This window comes from Chiloscyllium plagiosum, unplaced genomic scaffold (genome assembly GCF_037043375.1).
Source record: "Chiloscyllium plagiosum isolate Xiang-an unplaced genomic scaffold, Cpla_swu_hap1 HiC_scaffold_2, whole genome shotgun sequence".
Lineage (NCBI taxonomy): Eukaryota > Metazoa > Chordata > Chondrichthyes > Orectolobiformes > Hemiscylliidae > Chiloscyllium > Chiloscyllium plagiosum.
The window spans coordinates 124,278,408-124,297,657 of record NW_028270140.1 but is presented as its reverse complement, the minus strand read 5'-3'; the positions used below and the strand labels follow the sequence as shown (position 1 = coordinate 124,297,657).

The window sequence follows — 19,250 nt, the reverse complement described above, 5'->3', positions numbered from 1 at the left end:
CTCCTGATTTGTTCCTTGTAGATGGTGGATAGGCTTTGAGGAATCGGGTGAGTTTCTTGCTACAGTATTACTCGCTGTTTATCTGCTCTTGTAGCTACTGTTTACGTGGTGAATCTAGATGAATTCATGATAACCCCAGGCTGTTGGTGGTAGGGTTTCAGCGATGGTAACACTTTGAATGCCAAGGGTGGTGGGTAGATTGTCTCTTATTAATGATGGTCATAGCTTAGCATTTGTTTGGCACGAATGCTACTTGCCACTTGTTACCCCAATCTGGATATTGTCCCGATCTTGTTGCATTTGAACATGGATGATTTCAGTATCTGGGGAATCACGAATGATGCCGAACATCCCCACTTCTGACTTTATGTTGAAGGGAAGAGCATTGATGAAGTAGCTGAAGATGGTTGGGCTGAGGGCACTACCATGAGGAGCTCCTGTAGAGATCTCCTGGAGCTGAGATAACTGACCCCTAACAACTATGACCCAAGTGTTGCGTATGACTCCAACCGGCAGACAGTTTGTCCCCAGATACCCATTGATTCCAGTTTTGCAAGGGTTGTCACTGTCACCTCATCTCTGGAATTAAGCTCTTTGGTCCATGTTTGGACCAAAACTTTAATGAAGTCAGGAGCTCAGTGGCCCTGGCAGAACCAAACTGGGCCTCACTGAGCAGGTTATTGCTGAGCAAGTGCTGCTTACTAGCACTGTTGGATGATATCTTCTATCACTTTGCTGATGATTTGAGAGTACACTAGGGCAGTAATTGGGTTGGTTGAATTTGCCCAGCTTTTTACATACAGAACATAGCAGTTTTCCACATTGTTGTAACTATTGTAAGAATTGAGTGGCGTGTTCTGGAGCACAAGCCTTCGGTATTATTGCTGGAAGGTTGTTTGGGCCCCATAGCCTTTGCAGTATCTTGACATCTCATGAACCAAACCGAATTTGATGAAGATTGGCATCTGTGAAGCTGAGACCACCTGGAGGAGGCAGAGATGCATCATCAACTTGGCAATTATTGCTGAAGATTGTTGTAAATGTTTTTGAACTGTTTTGCAGCTTTTGTGCTAGGCTGTTCTATCATTGGGATGGGGATATTTGTGGAGCTTCTCCCCCAGTGGGTTGGTCGTTCACCACGATTCATGACTGGATGTGGCAGAACTGCAGAGCTTAGATCTGCTTTGGTTGAGAGATCATTGAGTTTGATCTATCATTTGCTGCTTAGGTTGGCATTTCATCTTGTGTGCCTGGTGCTGCTTCTGGGATGCCCTCCTGCACTCTCCATTGAACCAGGGTTGATCCACTGGCTTCATTGTATTAGTTGAGGGGATGTACTGGTCCGAGGTTACAAATTATGCTGGAGTACAATTTTGCTGCTCTTGATGTCCCACAGTGCCTTGTGGATGCCCCTTCTTGAGTTGCTAGATCTGTTTAAAGTCTGTCCCATTTAACATGGACATTATTCTCGATGTGAAAGCAGGACTTTGTCTCCAGAAAGACTATGTGGTGGTCACCCTATCTGATACTGTTGTGGACAGATAGATCTGCAGCTGGTAGATTGGTAAGAATGAGGTCAAGTATATTTATCCCCCCTTGGTTCTCTCACCACCTGCTGTAGACCCAGTCTAGCAGCTATGCCCTTTAGGAGCCCAACTAGTTTGATTCATCAGCTGAGGGAGGATGGTACGTGGTAATCAGGAGGTTTCCTTGCCACGTGACGTTATGGGGTCTGGAGTCACTGTTGAGGACTCCCAAAGCAACTTCCTCCCGACTATATACAACTGTGCCGCCACCTGTGCTGGGTCTGTCCTGCTAGTGAGACAGGATATATCCAGGGATGGAGATAGTGGTGTCTGGGACAGTCATTCTCGTGGAATCATACCCTACAGACTGTCAAGCTGTTGCTTTTTTTTTAGTCTGAGACAGCTCTCCTAACTTTGGCACTAGACCCTAGGTGTTAGTGAGGAGGACTTTGCAGAATTGACAGGGTGACTATTAGGTCATTGCGTACCCCTAATCAAGTAAATCCGAAAAGTGAGATTCTTTTTTTTCTACCGCTTACCTGCTTTGTACTAAAACCCACTGCACCACCTTATGTGAACAGCAGTAACAATTCTCCCCCCTCATTCATTCAGTTTTGCATTTACATCACACTCTGTCTCTGTTTCGAAGTTTGTCCTTAATCTATCTGAGCATCTGGTTTTTCTTCTGGCGAAAGAAAAAAAAACCTTTTGCGCAGTAGCATGGATGTGATTACAACTTAAAATTTGAACACCAAATGTAGCTTGAGCTTTCGGTGCTGCACTGAGATGCCCTCTATTGAATGCAACATTAAACCAAGGTCTTGTCTACTCTTTGCAGAAGGTTGAAAAACATCCCACAGCACTCATTTGAAGAACAAGGGAGTTATTCACAGAATCCTTGCTGAGGTTTATCCTTCAAACAGTATGATTAAAACAAATTGCCTGATGGACCCATTATGTTGCAGTTTGTTGAAACTTAGTGTGCAAATTGGTTGCCATGTTTCCTGCATGACAATTGTGACTACACTTCAAAAATACTTTGGCTATGATGACACAGCACCACATGTTTGAAAATTTGCCTTTCTTTAGAAAAGATTGATGCTGTATGTGAACCTTTAATTAAAATTACTTACTTTGATTCTTGCCTGTACGATAAAGAATTGTTAAATGTACAATTTTTTTGAATTAGCTATATTTTTGAATCAATGATCTTCCTTTGGCATTCAATATCTTGGGCAGGTTGGTTGTATACTAATGTTTGATATGAAGCTTAACACCAAAGTACACAACAATGAATACAAAGCAGTTAATATATGCTGTTAGCAGCTTAACTAGTGAATGGCATTCATGAGGTACTCTATTAATATTGAAGAAGTTTGTATTCCCCAGAAATACAGGAGTTTATTGCAATTTCCTGTTGAGATTTTCTTGGGAGAAGAAAAATCAGCACAACTATTCTGCATATTTCTTCCCCATCTTATAGCTGAAATGTGCAACCCTTGTTGCAGTTTTGATTCTGACTGATGTCACTGTGGCCTGTTTAATCTATGACTCTGTTCTTTGTTGTGAATTCCATCCCCAAACTGGAAGTTTATACAGTGCTCTTGCAAGGAGCTGTTAAACTCACTCACTGAAGTTATTTTGAACAGCTACAGTCGATAGGTGTTTATTGAACTGTTTTGTTTGAAGTTCCCCTCTCAGTTGATTAATGATCTTGGGCCCCAATCCAAATTATAAACACTACGTAATTTTCATGTCCAAGTGCTGCACGAAAAGTTTTTAATGCTGTTAAGAAACTGGTATTTACACATGCAATCAGTGAGCCTGCTTCTTGTATGATTTGTCTACCTTTGCATAGTCTGCTACTAGTTGAAATGGCCAGCCCAATCTGTGCTATATAGTCCATCTATCATAACTTGGTTTGCATTTCAAATTATTTCACTGATTCCTTAGAAAGACGTTACAGATCCTTGGGGAAACAGAAGAAATGGGAGTAAGCCATCTAGTCCTTTCAGCCTATATGCTTTCATTCCCTCTATCAAAAAAAACCTCCTAATCTCTGCCTTGAATATGCTCAATGCCCTGAATATCCACAGCTGCTTATGGAAAAGAATTCCAAATGTCTGCACCCCTTGAGTGAAGAAATTCCATCTCAATAGTGCTAAATGGCGGATTCTAAATTCTTCAGGTTGTGAACCCCTTATTCTCAACTCGCAAACATGGGGAAACATCCCCTCAGTGTACACCTAGTCAGGTCTCAAGCATTTTATACGTTCCAATGAGATTGCTATTTATTATTTTAAACTCCCAGGAGTAGAATTTACTCCATCATTTGTAGGATAGTTTCTGGACTCCAGGAATTCATTTGGTGAATTTCTTTTGTTCTCCCCAACATTTTATCTTGCCTGAATTGATTCTGCTGATTGCTTCTTCATTTCCCGAGCTAGCATTTGAACTTGCTCACTCATGCAGGCTGCTGGCCAGTTGAGGGGTGGGGGGTTCCTCTTACTGAAACCCTCACCAGCTGAATGCACTATTTATCACCTTTTTGTTTTCTAAGTCCACTTGTCTCCACACACTGCAAAGAAGCCTGTCAGCCTGGTCCTAATGAGGTCCTGAATGTATTTCACTGTCCAGCTCCATCCTTGAATGTTACTCCCTCCATCTCCTCCCATTGTGCATAGCTACTGGCCTCAATTGATCAGCTTTATAAAGCAGAATGTCCTACTGGAAAGGCATGCATATTGTGCCACTTGGAAATTAAGGAGCTGTTAGCAAAACTTTTAAGCAGGATGAGCCAGCTAAGCAGAGATGGGCTCGTCCCCAATATTTGTACTAGGATATATCTGCAAGTGCTTAGACTTTATTCTGTAAGATACCATCTTGCACTGCTTGTCAATTCCAATCTACTGCATCATTCATGATAATTCATATTCATTTAATAAAATAAAAGATCTATACAAGGAACAAGTAAGAAATTGTACTGAAAATAATAAATGCTATTTGGGCATGGAGAGAGAGTGTAAGCTAACGTTTTGAGTCTAGATGACTCTTCAGAAACTAAGTATTTCCATCAGATTTTTTCTTTAATTTCTTGATGGGCTGAGTATCACTTGCACGGCCAACATTTATTGCCCATCCCTAAATAACCTTGAAATTGTTAAGCTGCCGTATGGAGTCCATGTGGTGTAAGTGTGCCCATTGTGCAATTAAGTAGTAAATTTGAAGGTTTTTATCCACAGTAATGAAATGTTTTTCAAGTTAGAATGGTGTGTGAAATACTAGGTTATTACGTTATACCTACAAATGTATGCATTTGGGATTTTCTGCAACCTGTGTTTATGATAAATCTGAGCCAACCCAGTATATACTTGAGATGATAAAGACAAATTACAACTACTGAAATCACCTTACTTGGCACTAAAAGGCATGTGTTTGAGGTGCTGGTGATAGTCTTTGAGTTGCTCGAGTTCATCTTGTAGATAATAGTGATTGTACCACTGGGCTGGTGGTGAAGGGAATAAAGGAGTTGAACTGCCACTTAAGAGGCTGCTTTGTTCTCCGTGATAAGCTGCTTGGTGCACTGATCCTGGCAAGTTGGTCATATTCCATCATACTTCACCATATGCATGTAGTTGGTGAACAAACTTTGGGAGTCTGGTCTGAGTTAATAGCTACAAAACCAAGCTGCTGACCTGCCACAATATGTATTTGTCTGATCCATTTGAGTTTCAGGTGAATGTTGCCACCATGGATGATGTTGATGGTAATGCTGATGAATGTCCAATGGAGATGGTGAGACTGCCATGTTGTAGACTATAATTGCCTGGATGTTGAGCGGCAGTATCATTTGTCACATTCTGGGCCATGCTGTGTTCTTTGCACACTACGTGAAGTTAATATCAACTGTGGTTCATTTTATAACACTCATCTGGGCCATAAGGTTGAGTTCAAGGTAATTGAATAGAAAAACCAGGCTGACCGAGGTGGTGTCTCTCTGATAAAGTATTAAGTAGAGACTTCATCTGCTCTGCTTGAGTTCCAAATTCCATGGCATTATTTCAAAGGAGCACAGGTTATTTCAGTCTTTTATATTTATACTTCAATCAATATGTCAAACAATATTTGATCACTTATCACATTGCTATTTGAGAGAACCCAGAGGATCTCTGTTCAGTTTGATTTTATTTCCTAATAATGACTGTAGTTCAAAAGTCCTTCATTTGCTTACAAAATGCATTGGGATTTCCTGAAATGTATTATATAAATTGGAATTTTTTTATATTGACAGCCTCTCTTTCTGATAGAACAATATATCAAACATTTGTCCCTTTCAAATCTTTGGTACTTAGAGAAATTTGGAGGACGAGAAATAAGTTCGATTAATTAACTAGCAGCATTGAAAAGGATACAAATTAAGATGTGGAAAGGTCATAGTGCATTGGAATTTCAGAAGAATAAAGATAGCATTAAGAAAGTCAGATCATTGTGAATATGAGCAAATAGTTAAAGTTTGAAGCAGTTATGCAGTGCATATTGGTCATTTTATTTATCGCTAATATTTGAGTATGTCTTTTGTGACTGTATTCTCTATTTGTTCGTGGGCTGTGGGTGTCACTGGCTGAGCCAGCATTTGTTGCTTATCCCTAATTGGGAAACTTTTCAGCAAGACCTGGACAATATATAAGCTTAGACTGACAAGTGTCAGACAACAGCCATCACCAACAAAGAATTTAACCATCAATTCTTGATATTCATTGGCATTACCGTGGCTGAATTTCCCACTCAACATCCTGGAGTTTATTATTGACCAGAAACTGTCTACAAGAACAGATCAGAGACTCAGAATCCTGTAGGAAGTAACTCTCCACCTAACTCCCCAAAGCTTCTCCATCTCTAAGCATAATGAATATTTTCCATTGACCTGGATGCGTGAAGCTCTAACAATAATCAAGAAGCTTGACGCCATCTAGAACAAAGCAACCCTTTTGGCACTGCATCTGCAAATATTTGCACCCTTGACCAGTAGTGATCAGTTGCAGTAGTGTACCATCTAGAAGATGCAGTGAAGTTCACTCAGTTCCTTAGACAGCACCTTTCAATTGCATGACCACTATGATCTAGAACTACAAAGGCAGCAGATACATCAAAATACCACCATCTTCAAGTTTGTCAAGTGACACACTGTTCTGAAATTTTATTCTTTCTTCAGTGTCAGTGGGTCAAAATCGTGGAACTTCCTCCCTAACAGCATTGTAGATGCACCTCTACTAAATGGACTTCAGTGATTTAAGACGACAGCCCTGCACCATCACCTCAAGGACATTCTAGCCAGCATTTATTACTCCAGTCCACATTCCTGAATGGTTTTTTCTTAAGTCACTCAATTCAAGGATATTTACGAGGCTTTCAGAGAGCAGTTGTGTTGATCACACTGCTGTGGTTCTGAAGTCGCATCTAAGTCAGATCAGTTAGGAATAGTAGATTTCCTATCCTGAAGGGAATTAATGAATAGACGCATTTTTTTTTGTTACAATGGTTATCGCGGTTACAAAGCCACCATTACTGAGACTAATTTTCCATTCCAGATATATTAAATTAATTTGAATTCTACTAGTTGCCTTGGAGACATTTGACTTCTATCCCAAGAGTGTTAGTCTGAGTTTACAATTATACCATCTGACACAATCAACATGCATTGACATTATAGATTAAAGCCCATGAGATTCATATTGATTTGTATTCCTTTAGTTTGAAATACTAACATTTTGGAACTTTTTTGTAAACTTTCCACTTTGCCCCTTGTTGATTACTTGTATCAACAGGATTGTTCTTCAGTGAACAGATTTTGGGGTTTTCCTCTTTCAATGTGGGAAACAAATAGCCAACAGAGAGTTTAAGACCATAAGACCATAAGACATAGGAGTGGAAGTAAGGCCATTCGGCCCATCAAGTCCACTCCGCCATTCAATCATGGCTGATGCGCATTTCAGCTCCACTTACCAGCGTTCTCCCCGTAGCCCTTAATTCCTCGAGACAACAAGAATCTATCAATCTCGGCCTTGAAGACATTTAGCGTCCCGGCTTCCACTGCACTCCGTGGCAATGAATTCCACAGGCCCACCACTCTCTGGCTGAAGAAATGCCTCCGCATTTCTGTTCTGAAATGACCCCCTCTAATTCTAAGGCTGTGTCCACGGGTCCTAGTCTCCTCGTTTAACTGAAACAATTTCCTAGCATCCACCTTTTCCAAGCCATGTATTATTTTGTACGTCTCTATTAAGTCTCCCCTTAATCTTCTAAACTCCAACGAATACAATCCCAGTATCCTCAGCCGTTCCTCATATGTTAGACCTGTCATTCCAGGGATCATCCGTGTGAATCTCCGCTGGACACGTTCCAGTGCCAGTATGTCCTTCCTGAGGTGTGGGGACCAAAACTGGACACAGTACTCCAAATGGGGCCTAACCAGAGCTTTATAAAGTCTTAGTAGTACATCTCTGCTTTTATATTCCAACCCTCTTGAGATAAGAGACAACATTGCATTCGCTTTCTTAATCACGGACTCAACCTGCATGTTTACCTTTAGAGAATCCTGGACTAGCACTCCCAGATCCCTTTGTGCTTTGGCTTTATTAATTTTCTCACCATTTAGAAAGTAGTCTATCCTTTTATTCTTTTTGCCAAAGTGCAAGACCTCGCACTTGCTCACGTTAAATTCCATCAGCCATTTCCTGGACCACTCTCCCAACCTGTCAAGATCCTTCTGCAGCCTCCCCACTTCCTCAGTACTACCTGCCTGTCCACCTAACTTCGTATCATCGGCAAACTTCGCGAGAATGCCCCCGGTTCCCTCATCCAAATCGTTAATATATAATGCGAACAGCTGTGGCCCCAGCACCGAACCCTGCGGGACACCGCTCGTCACCGGCTGCCATTCTGAAAAAGAACCTTTTATCCCAACTCTCTGCCTTCTGTTAGACAGCCAATCCTCAATCCATCCCAGCAGCTCACCTCGAACACCATGGGCCCTCACCTTGCTCAGCAGCCTCCCGTGTGGCACCTTATCAAAGGCCTTTTGAAAGTCTAGATAGACCACATCCACTGGGTTTCCCTGGTCTAACCTACTTGTTACCTCTTCAAAAAATTCCAACAGGTTTGTCAGGCATGACCTCCCTTTACTAAATCCATGTTGACTTGTTCTAATCAGACTCTGCTCTTCCAAGAATTTAGAAACCTCGTCCTTAATGATGGATTCTAGAATTTTACCAACAACCGAGGTTAAGCTGATTGGCCTATAATTTTCCATCTTATGCAATTCTCTTCTATGTGGGATGATGAAGGAACAACTAACCCACACACCTTTCAATGCCTATTTTCAAGTATTAGTTTGAATTAAATGGCATGTCTAAAATTATTTGGGAATGCAGGAGCCGTTGATCTCGTTTGAAGGTTTCAGCTTGTAAAATCCAATTTCATGTTACAATAGTGTTTTCTTTCTTTCAGGCAATAATCAACAGCACAATCACTCCAAACATGACATTCACAAAAACATCTCAAAAGTTTGGTCAGTGGCCAGACAGTCGTGCAAATACTGTCTATGGTCTCGGTTTTTCCTCAGAGCATCATCTAACTAAAGTGAGTATAACCATATAGAATAGTAAATTGTTTTTATGGTTACATTTCTTAACTTGTACTGCTAGAGATCTTGGCAAATAAGTACTCAAACACATGTATACTTGCATTCAATTTGGTTTTTATCAAATTTAAGCCCAATTTCTAGTGCATGACTAAAGTGTTAGATGGCCAGTAATACATAACTTGAGATCCAATATCATTTTCAGCTTAATATTGTATTTGCATTAAAACTTACAACTGTAAATGAAAATGTTAAGTGAATCAGATCTTTGCATTATAAAGGCTTTAGTTTGGTTCTGCAGGACCTTTTAATGTCATAAAGAAAGAATGAAACCTTTAAATTTAAATAGCAGTTATTTTTAAATTATCATAATTGTGAACAAAATTAAATTTTTAAATGTAAGTTTACAAAACGCTAATTTCTTTCCACTTCACAAGCCCTGCCCACAGCATCTCCTGCTTTCCTGCATCCCAACTCAAATCACCATAGGTCATTCTCCCAGCTCTTCTGTCAGCCAATTCTCACCCCAGAACACTCATAATTAGCAAAGGTTCAGGAGATGAACAAATGGCAGGAGGCATAAGAGAATCATAGAGTACAGAAGAGGCCATTTAGCTCATCCAGTCTGTACCATGCAAACTATGTTGCTACCTACTTTCCCACACTAGGTCCATTGACTCGAATGAGGGCTTGCAGTTTCAAAAGATTCAAGTTGTTTTTTTTTTTTGAAGGTTCCTTGCCTTAGCTATCTTCCCAAGGGAGAGAGTACAGTATAGAGTTGCAGTGACGCAGAGGCAAGTGAGCAGGAGAGCCAGCTCCAAAATGATGATTGTCTGGTTACGTGCCCCCATATTACATATGGTGGAAAATGAGGTTAATGCAAATCCACTGCACTAGTTATGAATCCTGATCTTCATCAAAAACAAAGTTAAATGGAAACAATTGAGTTATTAAATCAGCCAATTAAATATGCCATAAATTTAAGTAAATTCATTTCTATTAAGGGAATATTCAGCCTGACACTTCTCAGACCCAGCTGAGATGTATTAAATTTCTTATCATATTGACAAATTAATAGCTTTACTACAGTCTTGAAAGTTAGTAAGTTTGATTTTTAGGTTGGTGTCAAGAGACTGCATGTTTTGCTAATTTGATTGCTGCAAAATTTGTCACACTAATTGACTCTTTAATATCAGTGTAGTATGTTGCCAAAGTAGTTGTATAAGAATGAACTACACTAGTGAGACAAGATAAAGAATTACCAGTTCTGCCAAAGTGTGAATGGTGTAGTTAATGAATTTTACACAGCTAGAATTTAGTTTTTGTGATGCACATGGACTTCAAAAGACACTTGTTCAAGTGTCAGATAATAGGCTTGTCAGCCAAGTTAAAGCCCATGTAGTACAGTGGCCAGTGAAAGAGTGGGTATGGAGTTAGCTAAACTGAAAACAACAGTGCTTGTCAGTGTTTGTTTCTTTGACTGGAGTACATATACAATGGGGTTTTTCTGTGGTCACAACTGGATCCCTGCTATTCTTTATACATGTCAGTGATGTAACTTCAGTATGGCAGTTTCAAAATCTGTGAATAAGCATGGAACTTGGGAGTATTGTGAACTGTGGAGGATAGTGATAAACTTCAAAAAGGGCAAAGGCTGATGGAATGGATGACCTTATGGAGATGAGGCATAAAGCAGAAGAGTGTCAGGTAGTTTAGTTTCATAAGACTGAAGGGAGGTGTCATATTTTAAACAAAAATACCTCAACAGGTTAGGGGAGGGACAGACCTGAGGGCATGTGTGCACAAATTGATGTCCGAACAGGTTGAACATGTGGTTAATAAGGTATGCACAATTCTGAACTTGATAGGGGCATGGTGTGTAAGAGCAAGGAAGTTATAGTGAACTTTTATAAAGACTGAATTAGTGATTTATAGTGTATTGTGTGATGTTCTGGGCACTTGGTCTCAAGCTTTTACGGCAAAGAAAGAGATACTTTAGTCCATTGTACGGAAATTCGTCAAAGCACCTTCCAAAATCACAACTTCACCTAGAAGGACAAAGGCAGCAGATGCATAAGAGTACCACTGCATGCAAGTTCCCCTCCAAGCCGCTCACCATCCTGACTGGGAAATACATTGCTGTTCCATCCACATCACTGAATCAAAATCTTAGATTTGACACCCACCACCACCACTTGGCCCGAACAGTATTGAGATTCTACCTGTAGTATAGTCTATAATGGTTCAAGAAGGCAGTTTGCTACCACCTTTGCAAGGGCAACTAGGCACAGACCGTAAATGCTGTCCCAGCCAGTGGTGCCTGCATTCCAGTGAATGGGGAGAGAAGAAAATCTGATGGTCATCGACATCCATGCACCACAGTGCAACCTACTGAGGAAGGAGGGGAAAAACTAAAAGAACTGCGGATGCTGTAAACCAGACAAACGTTCAGCTGGTTTGGCAGCATCTGTGGAGAGAAATCAGAGTTACTGTTCTGACTCAAGTGACCTTTCCTCAAATTTCCTCCTGAGGAAAGATCACTCGACCCAAAATGTTACCTCTGATTTCTCTGCAGAGACGCTGCCAGATATGCTGAGAATGGAGTTTAGCAGTTTGGTAAGTGTGGAAGTTTGTCAATCTCTTGCATTAGAATCTAGTATTAATTGCCAATTCTTTGATAGCATCAACTGATTAGTAGAGTTTATAGCTTGATGGTTAAGTCTCTCTCTATGCTGAGGAGAGTAAAATAAAAAGTCTCTTGTTGAGGCTGCTGTAGCTGGTTAGTTAACTGGGGCTAACACTTAATCCGGTTTAAACCAGTTACTGAAATTTGATTTGGAGAAATGCAAAGTCTTGCATTTTGGTAAAATGAATAAGGGCACAAATTATACAGCCTAATGGTTCAGCCCTAGGGAGTGTTGATGAATACAAAGACCTAGGAATTCAGGTACATCGTTCATTGAAAGTTGCATCACAGGTAAACAAGGTAATGAACATTTTGGCGTGCTTGCTTTCATTGGTCAAGAGTAATGAGTGTAGGAGTGGAGATGTCATGTTTAGGTTGTACAAGAAGCTGGTGAGGCCACCTTGAGTACTGTGTGCAGTTCTGGTCACCCTGCTGTAGGAAGGATATTATGAAATTGGAGAGGGTGCAGAAAAGATTTAAGGGCGTTACTGAGACTGAAGGGTTTGAATTATAAGGTGAAGTGGGATAGGTTGGGATTTTTTTTCCCTGAAGCATAAGAAGCTGAGAGGTGACCTTTGAGGTGTATAAAATCATGAGGGACCTAGATAATGCTAAAGATTTTTTCAGTTGGGGGCGGGGGTGGAGTTCAAACTAGAGGGCATATTTAACGTGAGGGGAGAGATTTTAAAGGGACCTGGGTAGCAATATTTCATAGTGACTTATATTGGGAATGAACTGCCAGAGATGGTGGTAATTAGGTACTGTTACATTATTGAAAAGGCATTTGGGTCAGGTACATGAATGGGAAAGGTTTAGACTGATATGGACCAAACGCAACTAAACGGGGGCTCGTTTCGTTTGGGAAACTTGGTTGCCATAGACGAGATGAACCAAAGCATCTGTTTCTGTGCTGTATGACTCTTTTGAATCCATAACAGCTGAGGCAGAGCATAAAGAGGCCTCTGCAATCAGCACTGAGACCAGTCTGCAGAGAATCATGTGGCAGTGTGGTAACTGTGGTAGTTATGTGAAGTAAGGGAGGGAGGTTTTTTTCTGCTGCTATTTCAAAGTTACTTTGATAGACCAACAGGGACAGGAGAAAGTGAGGTCTGCAGATGCTGGAGATCAGAGCTGAAAATGTGTAGCTGGAAAAGCGCAACAGGTCAGGCAGCATCCAGGGAACAGGAGAATCGACGTTTCGGGCATAAGCCCTTCTTCAGGAATGGGCAGGGACAGGAGCAGACTTAATACCAAGAGCTGGGTGATTATTAAAGGATTAACTAAGAAACACCAGAGTTGTGTGGTGCTGAAAGGCACAGCAGGTCAGGCAGCATCCGAGGAGCAGGGGAATTATCAGGAAACCCTTTATTGCTTCCCGAGTTCTTTCTATTCGACAGCATTTCCCAGGGCCCTACTATTAATTGCATCAGTCCTGCCCTGATTTTGTCAGAATACAACTAGTGAATGTAACAAGGTCAGCCAGGTGGATCTTTATAGAATGAGTTCCTTGACTGGGGGTATTTAATCTGGTCCGATTAGGGAGCCCGAGTTGACAGGTAAAACAAGTGTCAGACATCCTTTTCGCTCAGCTGTCAGATCTTGTGATCAGTGTTGAAGGACTCTCCCTTTGTAAAAAGAGGGTGACTTGTTGACAGGATACCAGCTTCTGTGGAGATATTTCAAAGATAGAATGGAGTTGGGAGTCTAATGGATAGGTAATTTCTGTATGGCTCAAGACCCATATAACTCAGGTTGCCATGAAGATGAGTTTTGAGAGGGGAAGATTTCATAAACAATTGGCTTGTAGGTTTCTATAAAAATATCACGACCTCAGACAGGATCAGTCTGGAAGAAACAAGCAAATTGCTGGAAAGGCTAAGCAGGTCTGGCAGCATCTGTGGAGAGGAGGTGGAGTTGATGTTTCTGATCCAGTGACCCTTTCAAAAAAAAATACGACATTCTTTTCATTGAGAGCTGGCTCTGGGAGATCTGAATCAGTGTTGAGGGCTCTCCCATGTGTACATAAAGGGTGACTTGGTGTTGGGATACAGGCCTCAAGCTATTTTAGCAATATTTCGCATTTATCTAAATTTAAACTCCATTTAGAATTCCTCAGTCCACTTGTCCAGTGGGTCAAGATCCTGTTGTACTCTTGGATAAGCACCTTCGCTGGCTACTAGACCATTGTTTTTGGTGTCATCCACAAACTTATTAACCGTGCCTCTTATTCTCATTTAAATCTTTAATATAAATGACAAGCCATAGTAGTCCCAGAAGTAATGCTTGCAGCCTACCATTGGTCACAGGCCTCCAGTTTGAAAAGCAACTCTCTACCACCAACATCTGTCTGGAAGCACTCCTGTGACTAAAGAGGATACAACTATTTTGTACAAGGCCCCTTCCCCACTCAAGCCTTCAAAGATGGTTCCCATCAGGTCCTGGAAGCTTGTCTACCCATTCTTTAAAAAAAAACACACAACACCACCACCTTTTTTATATTGACATGCCCCAAAATATCAACATACCCCCTCACCAGCCATTTTATCCTTCTGCTTTGTTAACACTAATGTAAAATATTCATTTAAGGACATCACCCACTTCCTCTAGCTTCATGGATAAATTCCCTCCTTTATCCTTAAGTGATTCTCACTTTCCCTTGTGATCCTTTTGCTCTTTGTATGAGAGCAGATTAAAGCACCTTGAGACTTTACTCCTGTTTGCCAAAGACATTGCACAGCCTCTTTTAGTCCTTCTAATTTCTTGTTTGAGTTTTTTTGTGATCTTTGTGTCCTTCAAGGGCTCTCTATTTTCAGTTTCCTGAACCTTAAATATACCTCCTTTTTAATTTTTGACTAAGCTCTCAATTTCTTGTCACCCAAGATTCCCCAATCTTGCCATCCTTATCCTTTTATTTTCACAGGAAAATGCTGGTCCAGAACTCTAATCAACTAGCCTCTAAAGGATTCCCACATGCTAGTTCCTGCCTAAGTTGTGTTAGTTAACCTCCAGTTTAATGCTTTTCACCCAATGGCTACTTTCATTTTAGTCCATGAGTAACTTAAAACTTACAGAATTATAGTCACTCATCCCGAAATGATCCCCCACTTTAATCACCGGATGGATAGAAAATTGCTATTGCTCTTTATTGAAGGGTCGGTAACAATGGGGTGTAATTTTAACATGCAAGGCAGGAAGTTTGTAGAGTTAGTCATGGGGACATACAGAACAGAAACAGACCCTCTGGTCCAACTTGTCAACACCAACCAGATATCCTAAATTAATCTATTCCCACTTGCCAGCACTTGGCCCATATCCCTGTAAACCCTTCCTGTTCATATACCCACCGAGATGCTTTTTAAATGTTGTAATTGCACCAACCTCTGGCAGCTCATACCATAGATGCACCACCCTCTGTGAAAACATTGCCCCTTAGGTCCCTTTTAAATTTCCTCTCACCCTAAATCTATGCCATCTAGTTCTAGACTCGTCCACCTCAGGAATTTATTCTAACCATGCCCCTCATGAATTTATAAACCTTTTGTGAGCTTGTATAAGGTCACTGCTTCGGGAAAACAGCTCCACCAATTCTGATTCTCCCTTTCGCTCAAACCCTCCAACCCTGGCAGCATCCTTGTAAATCTTTTCTGAACCCTTTCAAATTTCACAAGATCCTCCTTATAAGAGGGAGGCCAGAATTGCAAACAATATTCCAAAAGAGATCTAATCAATATCCTGTACAGCTGCATTATTTACCAACTCCTATACTCTACACACTGACCAATAAAGGCAAGCGTACCAAATGTCGCCTTCACTATCTTGGCTACCTGAGACTCCATTTTCAAGAAACTATGAACCTGCACTCCAAGGTCCATTTGTTCATCAACACTCCCCAGGACCTTACTTGTGTAAGTCCTGTCCTGACTTGCCTTACCAAAATGCAGCAACTCATGTTCATCTAAATTAAACTCCATCTGCCACCCTTTAGCCTGTTGGCCCACCTGGTCAGATTGGACACCTCCAATTTTGGTGTCATCTGCAAACTTGCTAACTCTACTTCCTATGTTCACATTCAAATGATTTATATAAATAATGAAAAGCAGTGGACCCAGCACTGGTCACAGGCCTCCAGTCTGAAAATCAACCCTCCTCCACCATTCTCTGTCCTCCAACTTTGAGTCAGTTCTGTATCCAAATGGATCGTTCTCCCTGCATGTGATCTAACCTTACTAACTTGTCTACCATGAGGACCCTTATTGTACGCCTTTTCCAAGTCCATATAGATCGCGTCCTCCACTCTGTGCTCATCAATTCTCTTCGTTACTTCAGAAAACTCAACCAAGTCAGTGAGACATGGTTTTCCCCACACAGCCATGTTGGCTATCCCTCTTCAATCCTTGTCTTTCCAAATAAATATGTCTTTTCCCTCAGGATTCCCTCCAACAATTTGCCCGCTAGTAAAGTCAGGCTCACTGGTCTATAATTCCCTGGCTTTTCCTTACCACCTTTCTTAAACAGTGGCACCACATTTGTCAACCTCCAGTCTTCTGGCAGCTCACCTGTGACTATCGATGATAGAAATATCTCAGCAAAGGTCCCAGCAATCACTTTCCAGAGTTCTAGGGTACACCTGAACAGGTCCTGGTGATTTATCCAAGCATATACATTTTAAGACCTCCACCACTGCATCTGTAATATAGACATTTTTCAAGATATCAGCATCTATTTCCCTACATTCTGTATCTTCCATGTCCTTCTCCATAGTAGACACTGATACAAAATATTCGTTTAGTATCTTCCCCCATCTTCCAGCTCCACACAAAGGCAGGTTTGCTGATCTTAGAGGAGCCCTCTTTTCTCCCTAGTTACCCTTTTGTCTGTTACGTATTTGTAAAAATCCTTTGGCTTCTCCTTAATCCTATTTGCCACAGCTATTTCATGTCCCCTTTTTGCCCTCCTGATTTCCCTCTTAAGTATACTCCTACTGCCTTTATACTCTAAGGATTCACTCAATCAATTCCGTCATCCAGCATTCCCTACACCTACCAGCCTTGTCCTTCACCCTAACAGGGATATACTGTCTCTGGACTTTCGTTATCTCATTTTTGAAGGCTTCCCATTTTCCAGCCGTCCCTTTACCTGCAAACATCGACCCCCCAATCAAACTTTTGAAAGTTCTTGTCTAATACTGTCAAAATTGGCCATCCTCCAATTTAGAACTTTAACTTCTGGATTTGGCCTCTCCTTTTCCATCACTGTTATAAAACTAAAACTAATAGAATTATGGTCACTGGTCCCAAAGTGCTCCCCCACTGACACCTCTGTCACCTACCCTGTCTTATTTCCCAAGAGTAGGTCAAGTTTTCTACTTTCTCTGGTAGATACATATACTGAATCAGAGATTTTTCTTGTACAAATTTAACGAATTTCTGTCCATCTTAACACTTAATTTTTGAAACACTATGGCAGTCCAAGTTAAAATCCACTACCATGAAAGATAGAACATTACAGTGCAGTGCAGGCCCTTCAGTCCTTGATATTTCACAGTTTGTAACAATCTGAAGCCCATCTCACCCACAACTCCATTATCATTCATATATGTTTATCCAATGACCAATTTAATGTCCTTAAAGTTGGAGAGTCTACTACTGTTGCAGGCAGGACGTTCCAAGTCCTCCGTACTGAGTGAAAAACCTACCTCTGACATCTGTCTTATCTATCACACCTCAATTTAAACTACCCTATTATTCTTGCAGATAACAGATCTCCTCTATAAATTTATCAATTTCCTGCTTGGGGGGGCTTTTATAGTAAAACTAAGGTGAACATCTCTCTTATTTCTCAGTTCCACCCAAATAACCTCTGTGGATGTATTCCCAGGAATTTGCAAGGTTTGTGAAGGTTTGTAGCTCAGGTTGAGGTTTAGGGTGTAGGTTTGCTCGCTGAGCTGTAGGTTTGATATCCAGACGTTTCATTACCTGGCTAGGTAACATCATCAGTGGTGACCTCCAAGTGAAGCAAAGCTGTTGTCTCCTGCTTTCTATTTTATCTTTCCCCTGGATGGGGTTCCTGGGGTTTGTGGTGATATCATTTCCTGTTCATTTTCTGAGGGGTTGATAGATGGCATCTAGATCTGTGCTTGTTTATGGTGTTGTGGTTGGAGTGCCAGACCTCTAGGAATTCTCTGGCATGTCTTTGCTTAGCCTGTCCCAGGATAGATGCATTGTACCAGTCTCACTACCTGGAACACCAACTTACAGACTGGCCAAAGAACTACACGCAAGACTGAACTACCTAGTAGAAGAGTCACAGCACTCCATCCACTCCACCCAGGAATTCCTAAAAATCATCAAAAGACACCAAAATAGAGGAAGACGAAGCAATGATCTCATTCGACGTAACAGCACTGTTCACCTCCATCAACATCAACCTAGCAAAGGAAACACTCGCCACACTTTTAGAACAGACTATCACACACACCAACCGCCATCAATCACATTACCAACGAAAACATCATGAAGCTAGTGGACCTGTGCCTCACCACCCACTTCACTTTCAACAGTGTAGTCTACAAACAAACCAACAGCGCACCCATGGGATCTCCGCTATCAGGATTCATAGCAAAAGCGGTAATGCAAAGGCTAGAACAAACAGCCCTACCAATCATCAAACCAAAATTCTGGGTTCGCTACGTAGATGACACCTCTGTCATCACAAAACGAAACAAGATAGAAGAGACATTTAACATCATCAACAACACCCTCACAGGCATAAAGTTCACCAAGGAGGAAGAAACTGACGACAAACTCGCATTTCTGGACGTCACAGTAGAAAGAAAGCACAAGGGAGAATTACAAACCTGCGTATACAGAAAACCGACAAACACTGACCAAATACTCTACACCAGCAACCATCCCAACACACACAAACGAAGCTGTATCAGAACACTATTCCAATGATCACCACACACTGCAGCATAGACGAACTTCGAAAAACAGGAAAACCACCTATACGACGTATTCAAGAAGAACAGTGCGCAGATTCCTCGAACAAACCACAACAAGCAGACCAAACACAGCCAGAAACCCTAACCACCTTATCATATATCAAAAGTTTCAGAAATGACAGCCAGACTACTGAGACCCCTCGGAATCCTAGTAGCGCACAAACCCACCAACACACTCAAACAAAAGCTAACAAACTTAAAAGACCCCAGTACAACCCATGGACAAAGCCAACATCTATAAAATTCCATGCAAGGACTGCCACAAACACTACGTAGGACAAACAGGAAGAAAATTAGCCACCAGGATACATGAACACCAGCTAGCCACAAAAAGACACGACCCTCTCTCCCTCGTAGCCCTACACACGGATGAAAAAAAACCGCCATTTCGACTGG

The 19,250-nt window shown here is 41.3% G+C and overlaps 1 protein-coding gene across 2 annotated transcripts in view; it reads left to right on the top strand.

The window, feature by feature from the left end:
• Positions 1-19,250, top strand: part of LOC122558360 (homer protein homolog 1-like) — a 106,921-nt gene that overhangs the window by 48,361 nt on the left and 39,310 nt on the right. For both annotated transcript variants that reach the window (XM_043706841.2, XM_043706848.2), the window contains exon 3: positions 9,033-9,164. In XM_043706841.2, the coding sequence (XP_043562776.1) occupies positions 9,033-9,164 (132 nt within the window). The remainder of the gene's footprint in view (positions 1-9,032; positions 9,165-19,250) is intronic.